The 21479-nt window shown below is 46.5% G+C and overlaps 2 protein-coding genes across 2 annotated transcripts; one reads left to right on the top strand and one right to left on the bottom strand.

Annotated features, from left to right (window-relative positions):
• The first annotated feature begins 300 nt into the window (after nucleotides 1–300).
• LOC139827261 (trafficking kinesin-binding protein 1-like) lies at nucleotides 301–6853 on the top strand. Its single transcript, XM_071804850.1, has 2 exons — nucleotides 301–562; nucleotides 3889–6853. Exons 1-2 carry the CDS (start codon nucleotides 480–482, stop codon nucleotides 4676–4678), a joined length of 873 nt encoding a protein of 290 aa, XP_071660951.1. The 5' UTR covers nucleotides 301–479; the 3' UTR covers nucleotides 4679–6853.
• Nucleotides 6854–12973: 6120 nt separating this feature from the next.
• CCK (cholecystokinin) lies at nucleotides 12974–19920 on the bottom strand. The gene is made up of 3 exons (XM_065832341.2): nucleotides 19486–19920; nucleotides 17661–17918; nucleotides 12974–13287 (listed from the first exon to the last, which is right to left on the bottom strand). The coding sequence occupies exons 2-3, from the start codon at nucleotides 17914–17916 to the stop codon at nucleotides 13151–13153; spliced, it is 393 nt and encodes a 130-aa protein (XP_065688413.1). The 5' UTR covers nucleotides 17917–17918; nucleotides 19486–19920; the 3' UTR covers nucleotides 12974–13150.
• Between the last annotated feature and the right edge of the window lie 1559 nt (nucleotides 19921–21479).

Here is a 21479-nt window from a genome sequence, read left to right as displayed (position 1 = left end):
CATGCTTGGGAGTGACCCGTTCCCTTTCCACACTCTGGGGCTGGGCTGCTCTGATGCTTTCTCCTGCTTAGGATCATCTTCTGCTCCGTTGGTGGTGTTGCTCTTTCAGTTTTAGCACTGTTGACTGTTCACTACAAACACGTGGGCTTGGTGTGTAACTCAGTCCTTTCAAGTGGATACACCATGAATATAGCTGAACAAGACTTACCTGTGGTGTTAGTGATGATGGGGAAGTTTCAGCAGACCCTTTTAGCACTGACCATTGAGCCCTGGGTGTGTTTGTTTTCTTTTGGAGAACAAGTGTTTTTTGGAACTCTGTAGCTTGTGTATTTCACTTTTCTTGCATTGATCCAGTCCGAGGTACCTCATCACTTTTTGCATCTGCCTTATCAGCACACAGAAGTTTGGTTTTCCCCTTTTCTGTGTAAAATGCAAAGAATTTGCTTTTTTTTAATTTAGTACCTCATCCTGGGAAGTGCATGTCACAAACCAACTCCACCTTCACCTTCACCACCTGCCGCATTCTGCACCCTTCTGATGAACTCACACGAGTCACACCAAGGTAAGGGTTTCCCGTGGTGGCAAAACCTTCGGCTCTGTCAGTGTTTTTCCTGCAGGGAAATACTAAGTAGTGGCATAAGCAAAAGCGTTAGCCACATTGGTGAATTACACCCCCAAATATTCCTCCCATTTTGCGTTACTTCAACCTGATTTTATTTGAGAGGCGTGTGCAAAGCTTTAGGAAGCCAACCAAAATATCTGAAATTTTGTCTTGTGGGATCAGACATAACTAAGTTAGCTTCCAAATCCAAACTACCATTGGTCCCAAACTAGTTGTAGTTCTCATGTGTGAATGCACAGAATATGGTTTGTCACAAAAAATATGAGATTTTTCCAGGGAGGAAAAAATCTTTATCTTTGGTACAGAACAAGAAGGGATGTGCAGGTAAAGAAATCCAGGAAGTACCTGAGGAATGGAGGAAGAAATACACCTTAATCCAAAGGAGGGAGCCATCTACTTTGTTCCTTGGTGGAATTGTTGAAAATGAGTTCATAGTAGCAAGGCTGAAACTGATGAACTGGCTTACTAGTAGCAGTTGGCAGTAGCAGTAGCCTCTAACCCAGGGGATGCTCTAACCTGACTACGTTTCATGCAGCTACATGAGGTGCTCATTGATTTGTTTCTTTTCTCAATCGAACTCTGAAACTGTCACTGGGCTGAGTTGCTGGGGCCAATTTGAGTCTGGTTCTGTGGTGTGTCCAGGCTGCTCTGCAGTGTTGATCAGTTTGATGGGGAAAACATTTCCCAGCTACAGCAATACCAAAATGATCAAATAAGGAAAAAAAGCAACACCTAGATAACTGCTTTCTTGCCGGGGTGTCCTTTGTTGTTGTTGTTGTTTTAAATTGTGCTGTAGTGTGTACCAGTGCTGACAAATTAGTGGAAATATTAATCTAAATATCTGTGCAGCTGAAATCTGGAGCTGGAGAGAATGAAGTTGTTGGAGTTGTTAAGCCATTGGAATGCTGTAGTTTTCATCTTGTGACTAGGACATCTTAGAGGCCTGATAATTAACACCCTGTGGCTGGGTTTCTAAAATGTGCTCAGCCATAGTCTGTAGAAAGTCAGTTCACACAGTAAGTTCTCTTAATTTTTCCTCCCTCATGCTCTTCAAGACTTCTGAACTTCTGTGCTTAGCCAGTGTGGGAGATGCAAATCAGTGGCTGTCACTGCTCTTTAGTTTTACCATGAGCTGAAATCAGAGCTCTGAAGGTCCAGCTTTAATCGATGCTTAAGAGAAGAACTGAGATCTAGCGTCTCCTTTCTGCTCAGCCTTGTCTTCAGAGTGTGTGTCTGTGTGCTGCTGCAGTGGCATGTGTGACCTGCTGAGCTCTTCTACGAGGAGCCCTTCTCCTCTGCCACAGATTCAGTCTGGGCAGAATGCAGAGGACCTGAGGAGAACTTGCTTAGCACACCTACCACATGCACTGACAGCCACAGCACACTGGAGGGTGCAAGAAGATCATTTCCAGAGCCACTTAGCAAGGCTGCTTTTCCAGTTACGCCACTCTTAATCCTAGTTTTCTCAAACACGTGTTTCTGTGCAGATCACAGATGGCTATATATGGGATTACTCTTGTTGAATTGCAACTGCAGGGTAAAAATTCTTGGGCAGTTTCACTTGCTTTTGGTGGAAGTTGTTCTGCATTTCTCTAGAGACCATATTGGCGAGATCCTATTTAGCCATGGAAAGAATACAAGATTGAGACTTCATAACATCAGGCTAATATTTCCTTAATTAAAGATGTGCCTTAAAGTACTGCTGATTTCTAGAAGACCACTGGACAAATGTTTATAGTGTTACGTTAGCTCCTGTCAGCTGCGTGCTGTATACCCTTGGACAAAGTTTGAAACTCATCAGAAACTGGTTCAGAACAAAACATTCCAGGATGTCTAAGTGAGTCTTGGCTTTCCAGAGTTCATTGATGTAAGGTGAAATGAGACTGCAAATTCCAGTCAAGACATCATTTAGGCCCTTTTGTCCTTATGGGCACAAAGGATACAGTTTATTCATTGGGGTCTCAGTGTGGCTTTTCGGTGCATTTCTCGGTACAGAGAATCCAACGTAAGTTTAGAGTTGCATAGATAAACATGCTGTAGCTGGTCTGACCTATAAGGAACAAGTTTTCTAAGGTTGCCACTGCAGTGCCAGAAACACTCAAAGCTCAGTGTCCATGAGATCTCATATCGTGGCACAAGGGATTTGGCACATCCTCTTTGTGCTTGCAATTCTTTGGAAGTAGGTGCTGTGTTGAAACTGTCTTCATTCAAATGATCAGCTTATGGGAAGAGAATAGTCAGAATTAATGTTATTTGATACACCTCAAGAAGTCCCAGCCTCTAATAACTAGCAGTAGTGTGCTTAAGGAAACAAAATGCAGTAGGTAGGCACTAAACATAAGTATATAATGCCTGCCACTTGTAAATGTGCAGATTATTGCCCATTTAATATTTTCTTGTCAGCTGCCTGTACAGAGTTTATCTTGAGAAGAAAGAACTAGAATTGGAGAGCAATTTAGCCACGTTTCAAACTATAGAAAATAATGTTTTACCTAATTAACAGTAGAATGACACTTTGTAATATTTGGTTTGCTGCTAAATTATCAGTAACCTGTTGACCAATTAACAACCAAGAGCTTGACTGTATTTTCTCGTTTCTTTGGATGATTACTCACACCACTGCACGTCTCCATCAAAAGACAGATTCCCCCATCCGTTTTCCATAAATGAAAGCCAATACAAGAGAAGAAGAAGGGTTTGACCTTACAGAAGTGCGTGCTGGTGACCGTGGCAGCTTCCAGCAGCTTTGCTACAACTGCTTTTGTAGCAAATAGGTTCCCCTCCTCCCTTGCTGCTCTCTCTGCTGTCACCCAGCACCACTAGAAGGACTAGTGGTTTTGTGTGCTCACAAGTGACACTAAAAAGTAAATCTTGCTTATACTTTGCTTATACCATCCGTGAAATTTCTCCCCGGTTTCCTTGTCTCGTGGAAGCCACTGGGAGTTGTGACAACCCAGTAGATCAAGGAGGAAAACAGAAGGTGTTGATCACAAACCTGTCCATGTAATAGTTTCTCGGAAGAAATGTGATGGTGTTGGGGAATGCACTAATCCCATGAGACTGGGGGGTGAAGTATCCAAAGCAGAGAGATGAGTTTTGTAAGAGACGGTGTTTTTTGCACGTGTCATCACGTTTCCGAGGACCTGGGAGCTGTGAGTTTTCTCTCAAAATGGACAGAAGACCCTGTTCAGGGTTAAAAAATCTGGTTTGTAGTACGTTTTCATTCCCTAGTGTAGAGAATAATTTGCCTGTTCTTTTGTTTTCAGCCTTAACGCAGCACCTGCTCCAGCTTGTGGCAGCATTGGCAATTTGAAAGGCACCCCAGTGGCTACTCCCTGTACTCCTCGGCGTCTGAGCTTGGCCGAATCCTTCACTAACCTCCGGGAATCCACAACGACGATGAGCACGTCTCTGGGGCTGGTGTGGCTGCTGAAGGAAAGGGGCATCTCAGCAGCAGTGTACAATCCGCAGAGCTGGGACAGAGCCAGCAAAGGCACCCTCCTGAACGCATACCCCCCTAAAATGGCGATCATTCCTTCCACTCCACCCAACTCACCTATGCAGACACCTTCTTCCTCCCCTCCATCCTTTGAGTTCAAGTGCACCAGCCCACCTTACGACAACTTCTTGGCTTCGAAGCCTGCTAGTTCAATCTTGAAAGAGGTGAGGAACAAAAAGAACATCAGGAACAGTGAGAGCCAGACTGACGTGTCTGTTTCCAACCTTAATCTCGTGGACAAAGTCAAGAGGTTTGGTATCGCCAAAGTCGTGAGTGCGGGGCAAACGTCAGCTCCTCCTTTAACTGATGACCAGGGACCTCTTCTCTGTGGGGCACAAGGACCAGTGAGGGCCCTTGTTCCTGGAGGCCTGGCGCCAGACGGTCTCCCTTTGGGCTGCCCCGCCGTGACCAGTGCCATCCAGCTGAACACTGGCATCCGAAGGAATCGGAGCTTCCCCACCATGGTGGGTTCCAGCATGCAGATGAAAGGCCCGACGTCTCTCACTTCGGGGATCCTCATGGGAACCAAGCTCCCGAAGCAAACTAGCTTACGATGAAGGACTTTATTTTTACAGCTAGTCTTTTTAAATAAAAATACTCGGGGTTCTTTCTCCGATCCTCTTTCCTTTCCCCACCATCCCTTCATTGCCTCTTGAGTTTGACAAATCAACTTTGTGCCTAATGGGAGAAAAGTGTAAACTTTGTATAAAATCTGTAAATATGTACCAGATCTATTGTGACTAATTGGATTATTTTCCTGTTCAATTGAGTGCAAAAGGCTCTGTGTTATGGTTTCTGTATTAAGGATAACTTGCTAACCTTCTCAAAAGGTTTTCTTTAAGATGCACTGAAAAAAAATAACAAAACCAACAAAAAATAACTTGACTAGGAAGACATGAACTCTGTAGCTAGCCTAACTTGAGTTGAAGGTGCATGGGAAGCTATCGAATGTGTTTTGTGAGACCTCACATGGCATCACTTGAAGCATGGCAGCGTTTGTGCTTCGTTAAATGCTGAAAAAACCACTCGGTTTAACGTGCGGTAGTTCTAGTTTTGCTTCTGTAGGTACGTTGAGCTGAGTTATTGGAGTGCCTGGCTATTATACCTGAATGGATGAAACTTTTTTTGTTTTTCTTTTCCTGTTTTGTTTTCTCCTCCTTCTGGAGGTGCTAAACTTGAACTAATGCTGTGCGGAGGTCAGCAGGCCTACTGGGTACCTGGAATATTGACATATTCCTCCCACCGCCGTTTCATTTGGCACGCTTGCACCCTGTGCGACTTCTTTTTTGTTTTGTTTGTTTTTCGATGCTGCACTGGATTGTGGAAGGGAAGATGCTTTACTCTGTGTTGCTGCCACTGGAACAGGCTTTGTCAGTGCCCCCCGAAGAAAACAGTTTTCACAACTCATGCGGTAAAACATGGCAGTGACTTCTTAGAAATCAAAGTTGTGGCACAGATTGACAGATAAAGAATGTTATAAAAGAACAGGTAGCAAAAAAAGTATTAGGAGAGGGTGTGTCCTTGAATCCTCCACAGAAAACCACAAAAAACCATTTAGTAATGGAATGGTACAAGTTGGAAAGAGCAACTTGCAGCCCTCATGCTGATCTTCAGGTTTGGTGCACACTGAGGACCATGGCCTTGTCAGCAGGGTGGGAATATTCCCCACCCATTTTCTGGTTTCGTTTTTCAGAGGAACCTTTTTCATCTGAAGTTGGACCTTAGCAGAGGTAAAAGGATGGAAAATGCTTTATCCCACAATTCTTTTAAACTGATAAAGCACCTCCTAATACCAAGCCTTTAACCCCCACTTTTTCGGAAAAGAAATAAAAGACCTCGCACGACCTTTAGTTACAGCCAGGTGATCTTAATTTGTATTGCGCTTTTCTTCTCTGTTTCTCCCAAACTTCTGCTGAGTGCTTGTAGAAAGAATTGAAACATCCTGGAACTGGAACAGACCAAAGGGAGCTTGCTCCTAGAGCTGAGACCTAGAATTTTTTGAAGGGAGGATGGAGAAGAGCGAAGGGGGGAGGATTTAACATCCACTTTCTTTTCCTTGCATTTCCTGTGGCATCTAAATCAAGCTCCCTGTTTGTTACCGTAATCACACTACACATAATTGCCATGAACTGCTGTTTGTACCAGACTGTTACTAAATCATTAGCACTGAGAATTTCCTGCATAAATGAAACTGTCTTTTAGTCTTTGTGACGAGAGATAGGTGGGTGTTTGGGGTTTTTTTGTTGGGTTGTTTTTCCTGAATGAAGTAGTTCTTGCAGTAGTACTATGGACACTAAGGATATTTTTTGAGAAAGAAAGAACACATCAGTCAGTTACTGCATGTGTTTGAAGACTTCTATTTATTCTATGAACTTAAAATGTTTTAGTAAAATGTCATCAGCTCTCTTTGCTGTTGTATGTGTGCACTTATTGCAGGTAAATTTAAGTCTCTTTTTATTTGAATGTATCTTAAAACAGTAGATAGAATAACAGTTGATTCTGAAAAAAGTCACGGACTTGATGGACCATTTTATATACCCAGAGGAAGAAAGCAATACCATACGAGAACTTAAAGTGTAGACATTATTCATGCAATTGGGAAGTATTATTTAGCCTTTAAATAAGCAGTAGGAGCTGTCCACTCACCGGAGAAAGCAATTGTAACACATCAGAAAGATGAAATAAAAATTTTTCTTCACTAATATCAATAAAATAACAGAAAAGTTGCATTGTTGTGTATTATTCAACTTCCTTTCTGTACTTCTGTGGTGATAAATATTCCACTTTGATCCCTTGTTTTGTCTCTCCCTCAAAGCAAAATAAGAGACCATCACCGCCTTTGGTTTTTGAATTCTTACAGAAGTAGTTGAAGAGTTTTGACATGTTAGGATCACTCAACTGCTGAAGCTAAGGTCAAAATAAAAATACAGAAGTAAATGCAGAGGGTTTTTTATTTTTGTTTTGAATTCCAAAAAGAAGAATTGGATGTGTTGTGTATGAACTCTCCTGCCTAATACGATGCAAAAACTATAGTGACAGAATATGAAAGTACAGAGTAAGGAGGAAACATCCTGTCGAGGGATGAAAGCAAGGTCTGCTGTTGGCTGCATCTTTTTTACTGAGGGTGGAACAGCCCATTGATTAAACACCAGATAATGAGAAACTCAAAAAATCGTGCACTCATGGTGAGAACTAAGTACTGACAGAAGAGCTCCCTGGAGGAGGGGGTAGTCAGGCAGTAAGTAGATCATGGAAAGGTTTACCGACTCATACATAGAGGAGAGGGATGTGTGTGAGGTTGGGTGGGAAATTATAGGATCAATTTGAACCTTAAGGCGATCAAGTCCAACCGTAACCTATAACTCTAGCACTTAGCCATGGCCCTGGGAGCCTCATCTACTGACAACCCTTTCTGTGAAGAAATGTTTCCTAATATCTAATCTGGTGGGACCCAGGGAGGACGGGGATGGTGCATCCAGCACTCCCTGCCCAAGGACAGGCTGAGTTAAACAGAGGCTGCTCCAGTGAAGGGGAGAGCTGAGGCTGGTACACCAACTGCAACACAAACATCTGCTGGTTCTGTGTGAACTCTTGCCTTACACCAGGTAGCCTGCTGCCCTCAATTTTCTATAAGCTGTGTGTGGTGGGGTTGCTCCTCTGCTGGCGGTTCTTGCTGTGCCTGCAGTAGCTGCTGGCTTCTCCCTGCTTCTCAGAGCGGGGTACCCCAGTGCTCCCCAGTGCTTTCCACAGCTCAGAGAGCTCTTGGGAGCTGCAGATCAGCCCCCAGCCTGCGTGGCCAAGGATCAGCTGAAAAATCCCTGGTGATGCTGCCAGCGTTGCAGTTCCGCAGCGCTCTGCTCACTTCTTGCTCTGCTCTCTCCCACACCGGCAGCCCTGTCTGCATGTAACCCTGGCCTGGGTTTGCCTCCCTGTCTGCTCCTCGTTTTGGAAGAGGGCTGGCTGTCATTTGCACAGCCCTGTCACCTGCTGCCACTTCTGGCTGAGCTGCACTGGGGCTGTGGTGAAACTCAGGGTCCTGGATGAGTTTTGTATAATACAGGAGGCGTCTTTTTTTTGCCATCTCCTTGTTGTGTCTTTTCTCCTTCCAAAATTAATAGCTTTTTTCCCCTCTAACCTATGCTTGCTGGTGAGCATGGATGCTCCTGCAGTGATCTAAAGCTTTGGCTGTGGAAGGAATAAGGACATAGGTTTTGTTGTTTGTGCTGTATTGTTATTTTCTGACTTTAAAAAAAGTATCCAGAAGGATGCATGTGGTGCTAGGTTTGTTCACTTTGGAGATACGCATCTCCGGTGCCAGCTAGGTGAACAGCAATTTTCCAGCATGACGGACGGGCCATGAGGCTCCTCTTGCCTGCGACTCTTGTGAGCAGCCATGTGGTGTAAACCTGTTTAATGTGTGCCAAGCAATGAAAGATGCCTCTGTCCTGCTGGAGAAGGGCAGTTACAGGTAAGAACCCCCACAAACCTCATCATCTGCCTGGCTGTGCCTTGGGAATAGATCCAAATGTTCTAGTTTTGAACATGAGCGATCATTCCACCACACCACTGTCACCTCTGCTCACTTGTTTCTCAAAGCCTGTCTCATTCCCATAGTGCTCTGTTGGCACCGTGCAGCCCAGCCTATGGCTCTGGTTAAACTTTGACATTCCACCAGGTTGCGGCTGCTGAAACCAGCCCCTCTTATCCCCTCAGAAAAGTCTTTGTGAACCTGGTGCCCCTTGCTGTGGGGCCTCATGGATGTAACCTCTGGTTCAGACAGGCAATAGTCACTGGGGGAGCACAGCTGGCTTCTGCCACAACCCAAGACAAGAGGAACAGCAGGAGGTTTTTCCTGGGGAACCAGGCGGCAGAGGAAGCGTCAGAGATGCCCAGCAGCTGTGCCCAGCGCACGGCCACCAAGGGCAGGGACAGTCCCCTGGGCCTCCTGGGCACCGGGACTGCCTCGGGGCCAGCAGTAGCCCTAAGGCTTCCTGCAAAGGGTGCTGGGCGGGGCTGTGGTGGGTGGGGCTGTGGTGGGCGGGGCTGTGGTGGGCAGGGCTGCACATGTTTGGCTCTGTCATCCCCATGTCACTGGGCCACCACCCAGCAACGCTGAGGTCACAATGCTCCGGGGCAGTAGAGGAGGGCACAGCCTCGCTCTGCCAGAGGTGGGCTGGGGGCAGCCCGCAGACAAGCAAGAAGTCCTTGAGGAGCTGGTGGCACCTCTTGATGGGGACAGATGGAGGAAGTCCTGGAAGAGGCTGCTGGAGGTTCTCCACTGCAAGGCCAGCTCCTGGCAGGGCCACCTTCCAAGCTTATTTGGGGGACAGAAATCCTTGTGGGCTGCCTAGTAGTGGCAAGACCAAGGGAATGCTTTCTTGAGGAGCACTGCAGAGCTCAGCATCCTCATCCCTCTGGAAGCCAGAGTCAGCAGCCATAAGAAGTGGGAGCTCTTGGAAGCCCCTGAGAGGGCTTCAGGTCAAGGGAGAATAGAGCTTGGGCATCTCCTGGGCAGCACGACCAGCCTGTGGGCCAAGGAGCCAGGTCTTGCTCCCATGCTCAGGGAACAGCCGATCGCCAGCACTGGGGTCAGGAAGCAATTTTTTCCCCCGGGGCAGATTGGCCCTGGTCCCCGGGGGTTTTTTGCCTTCCTCTGCAGCATGGAGCATGACCACTTTGCAGAGCTCCTCTGGTCCCTTTTGGCTCGGTTCCTGCCTGCTGCTCATGAACCACGAAGATGGCCTCTTGTGTCCTGCAGCTGGGGGAGGAAGGCTTTTTTTCCCTCACGTGACTGTAAAGTGTCTCCGTGGGGTTTTTTGCCTTCCTCTGCAGCAGTGAGCACGGCTCCTCGGCCCTGGGCCACCTTTGGGCCGTTGTGGCTGGGTGCCTGCTGCTCCTGCTCCACGAAGGTGGCCCTCGTGCCCCGCATCCGGGGGGAGGAACTTCTTGGACTCCCAGGTTGAGCCCCCAGGGTGCTCCCGGGGTCCACCATGGCCTCCCAGGTTGAGCTCCGAGGGTGCTCCCAGACGTCCTCCACGGACTACCAGGTTGAGCCCCGAGGCTGCTCCCGGGGTCCATCAAAGCCGCCCAGGTTTGAGCTCCAAGGGTGCTCCCGGGGGTCTCCACGGCCTCCCAGGGCGGGCCCCGAGGGTGCTCCCGGGTGTTGCTTCTCAACCTCTGTCGCATTGAGCACAGCCCCTATTCAGGGCTCCTCTGAGCCCTTTTGCCCTCAGTTCCTGCCCACTGCTCTTGCACCTCCAAGGCACCGCTGGTGTCCTGGATCTCTTGGTCTCTCTTGCCCAGGGCAAGTTTGCAGCAGGAGCCAGGGAGCCAGCTCTGCTCTTCCCTGGGCTCCATTTCCCCAGGGCTTCTTGCTTGGCGAGAGCAGCCCGTGCTTGAAGGGGCTTCAGGTTCGCGGCACCATCCGCAGCTGCCACTTGTCAGCTCTCCCTGCGGACAACACAAGCGCCAGGAAGGGATGAGAGCGCTTGTCATGCATCCCAGCCCAAGAAGCCCAGCGGTGGAGCAAGTTTAACAACTCCAAAGATCTGCTTGTCATTGCTGCGTGTCACGCTTTGGAAAAGAACCCATGGTACCACTCAACTTCTCTTCTTCTTCTTCTTTTGTGTGTGGTGGGTTCTGATCCTCATTCTTCACGTTCTGATTCTTCAGGGAACAGGACGGCTTGGCCTGTCTTCCTGCTGCTGCTCTTGCAGCTCTGTGACTTGCCTTTGCCAGGCTGCAAAAAAATAAAGCACAATGCTGTTTCCACTTGTATCCTTTGTGTTCTGTGTCCTTGAAATTGGAGCTAAAACCCTTGTGGCATTTCAGTCAAATAGTCACACCTTTATTCGACTCATTTGAAGGTGCAGAAGAGAACAGCGCAGTCTAGCGCAGCATCGTTGTGCTCTCTCAGGCCTCGATATCTGCACGACGAGCTCTGAGCCAGGCCTGAGGGCTCCAGCCAGGAGAGCGTTCTCCAGCAATCCGGCTGCATTTGTAACATCACCCACTGCCAACACCTCTGCAGTGTTACAAGATTGCATCCTTCAACAAATGAGCCCGGGATAGAAACCCTGGAAATGTTGTTGGAATGTTCCTGTCGTTAAAGGAAAGTGAATCAGAAATGGAGTTTTCTTCCAACTCACTTTAAAAAAAGTATTACTTTGGTGGGAAATGTTTGTCTTTTCAGTTAAATTTGTGTTTTCCTCAGATAAACAGATAAATAAATAAATAGATAAAATAAAATAAAATAAAATAAAATAAAATAAAATAAAATAAAATAAAATAAAATAAAATAAATAAATAAATAAATAAAATTGTTGAAAGTTTTGGAAAGTAATGGGCACTCTGGACTGTTTTCCTGTCTGCAATATTTGAAACTGAGAGACAATTCAGGTGTTTAGAGACTCATGATGTTTGGAAAGAAACCAAGAAATGCCAGACTTGGGGGCTTGGAAACTGCTTGGCTGGACAGAGCTTGAGAGGAGGAGAAACGCACGAAGAAAAGCAACTGCATGTTTTCAAGATGTGATCTACCAAAATGAGAGTTTTGGTGTTACTACAGAATAAAATTCACTGTTACCGTTTGCTGAAGTCTCCCTTTCCTTGCAGGTTCCTGCAGTGTTGTCTGGTCTCCCAGCTGCTGTTTGGAATAACTCCTCACAATGCTATTATTCCCTTGGTATAATAATTTTGCTATGGTTTTTTTCCCAAGTCTCCTTGATATTGGTAGCATTCTAGTTTAGTACAAATGTTTCCTAGGTATTATTTTCTATGCATTGTTTTTGACTATTAACTGCTGCAAAAGTTGCTCCAGAGATTCCTGTGTCTTTGGGTGAGCACCTGCTCTTCAGGATGTCAAAAATGCATTCTGTTTCTTATTAATGCACCTATTCAGAAATTCTGTGAATTATGTGAGGCAAAATAACCTCCTTTTCCAGTTCAGGGAATTCCTTAGGTGTGACAACCAGCTGCTGAAGCAGACCCAGGAGCCACAGGGCGGGTTACCTGGGGTGCAGGAGGGAAATGCAAGCAGAAGACCCTTTGGAGCCAGCAGGCAGGACCGGCTGTGAGGGTGCTGTCTGGTCAGAGTCCCCAGTTTTGCACAGGTGGGGATCCCTGGCTGCTCACAAGCGTGGGGCTCGCTGCCCTGCTTTGTGCCCAGGCTGGGCACTATCTCCCCACTTCTCTCCGTGCTGGCAGGCAATACCTGACTCAGGCTGCTTCTGCCATGCTTGGGAGTGACCCGTTCCCTTTCCACACTCTGGGGCTGGGCTGCTCTGATGCTTTCTCCTGCTTAGGATCATCTTCTGCTCCGTTTAGGGGACTTTCCTTGTCCCCTCCCGAATGAATGCCCGGCTCACCACACAGCGGGGAATGCTCTGTTTATTCCATGATTCGTGGATGTCAGCAGAACTTTCAAATGTACTTCACAATATCAAGTAAATAAGCCAGCAAGGTGAAATAAGTTGGTGGTGTTGCTCTTTCAGTTTTAGCACTGTTGACTGTTCACTACAAACATGTGGGCTTGGTGTGTAACTCAGTCCTTTCAAGTGGATACACCATGAATATAGCTGGCTTTTTCTGGCAGTATTGTGCTGTTGTGTTTCTATTTGGACAAGTGCCCCTTAGAATTCACAACTATTGGGACTGTTGCAAGATTGCTCTAAAGAGTGGCTCATTTGTGTGACTACTCAGCTTATGGAATATATTCACATTGCAGAAGGAAGGCATTTTCCTGCCTCTCTTTAGACACCCAGCAACATGTGGTGACAGGACGAGAAGAAGGGCTAAGTGAAATAATTTTAATATCATATCAGTGTATGAGAAACCACAAAAGAAAGAAAACATTTTCTGGAAAATTCTGCATATGTATATATTGCATTGTATAGTCTTACAGACAAATTTACATCAAATACATGATATATTTTAAAACACTGATTCGAAGAGGACAACAAATTAATTTTTCTCTTTCTGTACAGACATGGGAGTGTGATTCTTCTTCTGTTGCTATAGTTTGCTGTTCTTTAGGAGGAGTATTCGTATTCTTCAGCACTGCGGCGTCCAAAATCCATCCAGCCCATGTAGTCTCTGTCATTTATCCTGTGTGTAGGATCAATGCTCTGTACCCTGTTTCCCATAACTGAGAGCCTTCCAGTGGGACCTAAAGAAAAAGCATTTGGGAGAGCAGAGGATAAGTGGACACATTTTTCAGGTTCATCCATTTTCTGATCTGCTTTGCACTCATCAGCAGATGTACACAATAGCTGAAACTCTTTGACTTAATACCGACCATGTGACAACATGTCATGTCATTGGAAAGAATGTCATAGAAAAGTTATGGGTGATGCCCTCAGAGTAGCTTGGGATTTTATTGTAAAATAAACAGATTGTTTTCTCCCTACTGGCTGCTAAGGGGGAATATGGGTTTATTTCTCCTTTTTCTTTCCTGTTTCACGAGAGAGAAACAAAGCCCAGCTCATTTCTCTCTCCCTGTAAGACCACACTCTTGCTTGCTGGTATTGGGAGAGTTGCTCTAGAGGCAAATTAACTCTGCTTGAGAGCAGAATCAGACCTGAGACAGGACTCTGCCACAGTCTCGTGTTGCTTGAAGAGCCATAAATGTAAGTGCAGGAGTTCTTACAGTGCAAACTTGGTAACAAGAAGGGTCGAGTTACAAATCCCAGGTTTTGTAGAAATGTGGGAATAGTCCTGAGATTGAGGAAGTTGTGTCTGGACTTCATAGCTAGAGATGTCTGTTGCTGGAATTATACAGGGCTGATTACTATTACTACTTATTATTATTATTACTATTTTCATGGCTTATCATAGGTTTTCATAATTCCTTTCACAGCAAGGTTGGATGCTGATCTCTGATCTTGCCTGAGCCTTTCTGTCTTTGTTACTTAGGGCATCTAAGAGACCCAAGAATTTATGCTTTACAAAAAGAGCTGTAATCCTGTGTTTTGACATTATCACATTATGTATCTAAAAATGCAGGGAAAGGTAAATTACTTCTCTCTATACTCCCTGAAAACAGTAAAAATTGGCATATGCCGATAACTAGATGGAGCTTAAGCCTTGAGTGTGGAAGGGACAGATTCAATATATTGGTATTCAATGCAGACTGAGGCTTGAGGAACACCTGAAGTAATCAAAAAGGAAAAGAACCGCAATTCACACCCCACAAATCCGAATCTGCACAATTGCCTTGTTTATGGTTTCTTGTGTTTTGGAGGAATCCTTGGTGACTCCGTACTTTTATATTTCAAGGTTTTTCTCATGTACCAATTTATAAGGAACACCATCCATTAAAAATGAAAACAACTGCATCGTTTTGCCAGTGGTTACAGAAGGATAAGAGAGTTCAAGGTACCAAAAAATGAAAACAGCCATGTTTTGAACATTTACCTAAAACAAAATGGCAAAAAAATTAATTATCTCTAGAATAGAGTGTCTACCATCAAATGCTGCAAAACCCATGAAATTCACATTCGTAATTCAAAATATGTAATTAAATTGATGAGAATGGCTTCTTGGCACTACCAGCAGGCAGGGCTAAGCCAGCACAAACCGTTACTCAGATGTTGGTATTTAAGAGACTTCTGAGCCTGCAGTGACCTGTGGGCTGTAATGGCTCCCCAGGTGCCATTATGTTCTGGCCTGGCAAGGGCTCCTTAGAGGATTGTAAATGTGTGTGTCACTGACTTGACAGCTACAATATCTGTTCTGCACTGTGCCAGATTCTCGGTGACAACCAATGATAGGACAAGGGGCAAGGGGTTCAAACTGGAACACAAAAGGTTCCACTTAAATTTGAGAAGAAATTTCTTCTCAGTGAGGGTGACAGAGCACTGGAACAGGCTGCCCAGAGAGGTTATGGAGTCTCCTACTCTGGAGACATTCAAGATCTGCCTGGACGCCTTCCTGTGTAACCTCATCTAGGTGTTCCTGCTTTGGCAGGGGGATTGGGCTGAATGATATTTCGAGGTCCCTTCCAATCCCTAACATTCTGTGATTCTGTTATTCTGTGTGAAAGCCTGCAGAGGAAGGCCATTGAAAGCCAGGGGTCACAAACAGTAAAATGAATTTCTTAACAGCACCTTAGTTACCTTTCCTTAAACCACCGGAGATGTCCTGTGGATACTGCAGGATCGATGTACAGCAAATGTATTCAAAATTGTAGCAGTTTGGCTATGATGTCGCCATCTAGCCCTAACCTCTTGAGATAATTTAATTCTCTCACTGTTTTAGATGGAAATAGTGTCCAAAATTAGCCTTTCTACTAATTCCAAGGGCAAAAGCCATCAGTGATGACTGCTAGCACTGGCAAATGCCCAGACTCTTTTTCCCCCTAGACAGAATTTTCTATTGAGTATTATGGTTTAGACAGGTTAAAATTGACTAACACAGTAGATGTGAGTGTTCTGCAGAGATTTCTGAAGTGCTGCCCAGAATCTTTCAGTTAAATTAGAATAAAATGTTTTGATGGGCATGTTTTGCTATAAATTAAGTAGATACTGGCTTGTCCCTGTGAATCTTCTCTCCTGTAACTAACAAGTACAGCTACCAGCCAGAGTCAAACTAACCTAGTCATGCCACAAGAATCCCATCATTTGCCAACAGTCACTTTGTAGAATTTAATTATATATGTCAACATGTATGCAGGAAATTTTCCCTCATATTAATACTTACTAAAAAGGTGTCTTAAATCCAAAGCATTTTTTTCACTTCATCTGGTTAAACTATTTTGAAACATCAGCGAGATATTTAAGAGAATATAATGGCTACATAAACTAGGACAAGGTGTTTTGTTTTCAAATAGATGGGTGACAATGACTACACTGGGGAAAAGTAAAGAGGGTTCTGCTTTGTAGACTCCTGCAATAAGATTCTTACTCAGTAACAGCTTTAACTAGAGTGCCAAATTGTGGATTTTTGTATCTAAATTCTCTCTCCATTATATTATGTGAACTGCTAGAAGAAGTTCCTTAATTGATGTTGTGCAAACCGGTAACATGAGATGAAGTCTTGCAGACTACATTAAAAGTGGTTGTTTTTCTGTTGTTTCTGATTTGACCCAATTCTCTGTACACAGATCAATGCGTATGGCTGCATATGTAATGCATAAAATGCATGTGGCATCTCTTAATTGCAGATGGCAATCAAAAAAAGAATAGGGTTATGCCTAGCATAGAGGTCAGCAGTGAGGCTATCAAGAGGGGAGCATTAAACGATCTGCACAAGGTTGTGTGGAGAAACAGGAGAAGAGAAAGCTCTTACTTATATAAAGTGGATTTTATCCTAAGGATGGACTGGGAGTGAATTAATTTCTCAGTGTCTGTATGTCCAGGTAATCCTCATTACTGCCTTCCCCTCAAGCCCTCTTTGCTTCTCAGATGTCCTCTTTCCCCACAGTACAGTGGATCAACTGGAGCGAAGCCATCACAAACAAACAAGATTTGTGTAGTGATTCATGTAGTGGCTTTTGTTGAGATTGGCAGCCAAAAGGCCAGAGCAATTAGGCTGCCCCTGATGTTACTCTATTGAGATACAAAGCAATACAGACATGAGTTCAAAAGGAAAATTGTTTTCTGGGGTGGAGTTTCAGCAGGAAATTATTTTGATCCTTCATTTTTACTGCTAGCACAGACAGCATGTGCTTGTGTCTATGTCAAGCATCAGCTGTAAGATGTCAACAGGGACAGCTTTACTCTTTCTCTTGCTGGCTAATGTATGTAATACAGTTGTTTCCTCAAGTGAGTAATAAATCACATGAGAAGAATTAATCCCTTTAATTCCACTGCTCTACTGTTACAAATGCAGTGCCCATGCAGGTTTTAAGTAACTGTAAGGTTGTGCTCGGAGGCTGCCTGAGACTGAAAACCTAAGAGGACTTGACACGTTTTGAAGGAAACGCACTTTTTACTTATCACTGCTTTTAGTTATTGTGTTCGTAAATGTGAATTCTGATCTTTCAAAAGCTTTCACACTTTTGTATCTTCCTTTGGGAAGAAGTATGTGGAAAATCCAATATCCAGAAGATTTCCCTGGTACAGGCATTCTGGCTCAGGTGAGGTTAGCCATTTGGTCTGTATTTAGCCTTGGAAAAGTTTTCCTGATCTTCTAACTTCTGAAAACGAAGCGGGTAGCTTAACTACATTTAAAAGTTTGAAGAAATGCAATTACTGTAATTTATCTGAGATAAAACATGCTGAAAATAACACAAAAATAATTATAAGGTTATGAACATAGTAAGTTAAAAATAAAAGCTAACTATGACATGAGAGGTAGGTAACATTTTCTCCAGTTTCCTGTATGCAGCTCTCAGTCAGTGGCTGTATAAATCTTTTTTTGGAGGACTTTTGCAGTAAATAAGAGAATGCTCTCCACTTCAGGAATAACCAGGCAAAAGCTACTCCTGTTTTCTCTAGGAATTCATGCTAGATGATGACAGGGTTATCTTAACATCTAGGTATCCCTGCAGGAAATTCCACTGACACAGAAGCAGCACAATGAGAAGGCTATAACTGGTACCTTTTCTGGCTTGCTGGAGATACTTGGCCAACAAAGCGCCGATGTTAGCTCTCTGCTCCATGCTTCCATCCAGCCGCAGCACAGGTTTCAGCGGGCCGGCAGACGAAGGGGCGCGGATGTGCCGGTGATATTCCGTCAAGCTCTGCTCAAGGTCAGCAGCCGGTGGCTTCCCATTGTGCGACCCCGCAGTTTGCTGTCCGAAAGAGCTGGCTGAGAGCACAGCAAGGAACACGCAGACGCATATACTGCTGTACATTGCTAGAGGGAAAAGGAATTGTGGGCTGTTAAAATGACCAGTTTTACTATGTTGTGTGTTGTCCCTGCCCCCGTCTTCCATTGGGGGTGTTGGTTTTTGAGCAAACTAGGGTTGTGAGTTTTTTTGTTTTAATGTAGGTAACTGGCATCTGTCTTAAATTGGAAAACATGTACATAAATAGTTAAATAACTGTTGGTAAGAGAAAGATACATTGGAAATAATAAAACTAATTCACTGTAATCTATGCTATGTCTCCCTGATCTACTCAATTCACATTTGCTTTTCTTCTTTGGAAGATGTATTTCATTAAAACATAAGGGAGATGTAGCTGGCTCTGTCAAAAATCCCAGGATTCAAACACTACAGTATTTTGCTGCTCTACTAAAAACTGCTGTTATCACAAATACTCAATTTTGAGAAGTTCTCTGAAGAATCTTTACTCTATCAACCCTTAATTGGTTTGAACTTCAGTATTCAAGATGTTTCACCTTGTCATACACAGAAGCAAAACCCCAAAACTTTTCCCAGAGAAAGAAAACAACAAAATCTAACACCCTCTCCCAGGTGCCTGATCTAAAAGCTGAGATGGTAAAAGCTGTTTAGTTAAAAGCTATAAGAAATAACGTGCAACTTAACAATATTCTTCTTCATATAAAACAGAGAATTCAAGGGTAACAAATTTTTTAATGCTTTCTTAAACATGTAATAGACAAACTGATGTCGTTTTACTAGACTGTTTGATCAAACAAGCTGATATAGCATTTTTCTGGAAACATAGATATTACTGTTAGTTATTATGAAAAACAAGGTACCTCATACTTAATGCTATGGGGTAATTTTCATTTATAACTCCACATGAATTATCTCATCTATATGAGAATTTTTGAATTGTTTAAGTTTTTGAACAGTATACCAAACATTATCTTTCAATTTAAAAGAGGAGAAAATTAAGTTTATTTGCCCATCACATCCAGTGGATGCAAAATAGTTGTGATGGATAAAACTTTTCTTTTTTTTTAAAGTATTGTTAGGAGATGAATGAAAAATGTCAAAATGTCACTCCAGCGCGGTTGATAGTGATGTACCATAGAGGTACTTAGAAACCAAAAGTGTGTTGTACCCTTTCCTCAGAGATGTCTTTCCAACGGACCTGATTCATGTAGTTTTTACGCAGACATATATATATATATATATATGTGTATATATATATGTGTTATTAAAGTACATACCAACGACTCCGCACACAAAGTCTCATCCCGGGAGGCTGTTTTCGGCTCCTGCGGGAGGAGCGGCCGCTCGCCCCCGGGTGCGTAGCGAGCGGCACCGCCGCCGGCCAGCCCGGCGCTCCCCGCCAGCCCTCGCCCGCTGGCCGGGGTACCCCGCGCCCGGCCGGGAGCAGCCAGAATTCCTCTCCCCCGCCGGACCCGGGTGCGTCCCCTTCAGCAAAAAGCGAGACCTTTTCGGAGCCGTCGCACAGGTAAGCGCCCAGACACCCCCATTTCGTCCCCACTCCCTCCCCGCCCTCCATCAGAGATGCAGTCAGAGGAGGGGTGGACAGGTGCTTCCTACCTTTCCGCTGCGCTTTCCCGAGGTTGGACCCGAGGCGTGAGCGAGGCCCGTGTGTGCTCAGGCAGGGAAGTTTGGGGCGACTCAGCCTCGGCCGCTTAAATAGCGGCGGGCGCCGCGGCGGTGTTTGCACAGCTCTGACGCAGCCCGGGGCCGCCGCCCGCTCAGCCCCCCGCTCCCGCCACCCCCCGCCGCCAGGACCGGGGTACGTGTGGGGGGGCTGAGGGGTGCGTGTGCGCCTCACGGGGGGAACGGGTCCCCTTCCCCGCCCTCCCGCCGGCCGGAGCCGCCGAGGCGCTGTGGGAGAACCGCCCTGCCCGACGGGCGCTCACGGCTCTCTCCGGAGGGAAGCGCTGGCCCTGGGCACGGACGAGCTGGAAGCCCAGGCTGCTTTGGAGCTGGGCGTTCAAAAAGTGCTCCTGACTGGGGGGATACCCACACCCCCCCGCCCAAACACCACGGCGTGAGGCTCTTGGCGAGGCTCCCGCCCGCAGCGCCACCGGACTGCAGGAGCCGCCTCCCGGGCTGAGGCAGGCGGGGAGGGCTCACCCTGATCGCGCTTGTTGGCGGTGACTGGTGTGGGGTCTGTGGGGGTTTGGGTTCCTCTCCCTGCAGCCTCCTGCCACCCTAGCCCGGGAGGCACAAGCACCTCCAGCCTCCCTTCCCTGGGACGCTCCCGTTTCGCCCCTGCTCAGGAAGGAGGGGCGGTCGTGGGTTTTTTTGTTATTGGTGGTGGTGTTGGTTTTTGTGGGGTTTTTTGTGTTTTTTTTTTTTGTGTGTGTTTTCTTTTTAACCCACAAGGTCAAGGATGATCCCCCAAAGAAAGCCTGTATGGGAACACCTGCGACGTGGTTCTCCCCTAGAGCGACATGTTTCCCCCGGCCGCTGCGGGCAGCGCTGCCCCGTCCCACCCACACCCCCCTCCCAGGTCCCCGCAGCCCCCTGCGCTGCTCAAAGCAACTTCGGGCGCCCCCGCTCCCTCCCTCCCGCTTTCTCCTTTTCGGGGTGGGGAAGAAATCTCAAGTCCGGGCCACCGTGGCGAGGCCGTGCCGGGGAGGGTGTTTTTCACAGCCGGGAGGGCTCGCTAGGGAAGCCCTGCCCGCAGCCCTGACATCCCCACCCTCAGCCCTCACATCGCCGCCCGCAGCCGTGACATCCCGCCCGTGCTTGCCCCGCAGCGCAGCCTTGAGCCGCCCCCAAGGAGCAGCACTTTCTCGGTACCCGGCGCTTGGGCTCCGGCGCGACCGCTGCCGAGTTTGTATCGTAATTTTTAAGTTTACAACTTGAGAGACAAGTGAACCCCACAGGTTGCTTCTCCTTCCCCGGGAAGGGAGCCGAGCAGACCCGCTTTCTTAAAAGACATCGAGGCTCCCCTGGGAGCCACGGATGCTGTGCGGAGGGTTGCGGGAGTGCTGGCTGAAGGAGCTCCAGCGCTCCACGGCAAGGCACGGGCTTTGGGGGTCCTCAAGCCATAGAAGAAAGGGCTCCTGGGGCGGGATCTGCGCTTCTCCCCCATCTCGCCAACACACCCGGCGGTGCAGCCCACGGGCAGGCGCGCTCCACCGCGCACCAGCCCTTGCACCCCGCCCGGGTCCGGCCCGGCCTCGGCCTCGCTGCCCGGGGCAGGTCCCGCTGCTCTTCCCGCCATGGCCCGCAGAGGGCGCCGAGGCCTCGCGCGGGGCGGTGCCTCAGGGTCGCTTCCCCCAGGCCTGGCCCCGGGGCGGCCCAGCCGGGAAACTGCACGGGAGAGATGAATTCACAGAATCACACAGAATCGCAGGATGTCAGGGATTGGAAGGTACCTCAAAGATCATCCAGGCCAATCCCCCTGCCGGAGCAAGAACACCCAGATGAGGCTACACAGGACGGTGCCCAGACGGGTTTTGAATGTCTCCACAGGAGACTCCACAACCACCTGGGCAGCCTGTTCCAGTGCTCTGTCACCATCACTGAGAAGTTTCTTCTCATATTTGAGTGGAACCTCTTGTGTTCCAGTT

Source organism: Patagioenas fasciata, chromosome 2 (assembly GCF_037038585.1).
Source record: "Patagioenas fasciata isolate bPatFas1 chromosome 2, bPatFas1.hap1, whole genome shotgun sequence".
Classification (NCBI taxonomy): domain Eukaryota; kingdom Metazoa; phylum Chordata; class Aves; order Columbiformes; family Columbidae; genus Patagioenas; species Patagioenas fasciata.
Note: the sequence above shows the minus strand (reverse complement) of the source record. Positions and strands in the feature narration are given on the sequence as shown.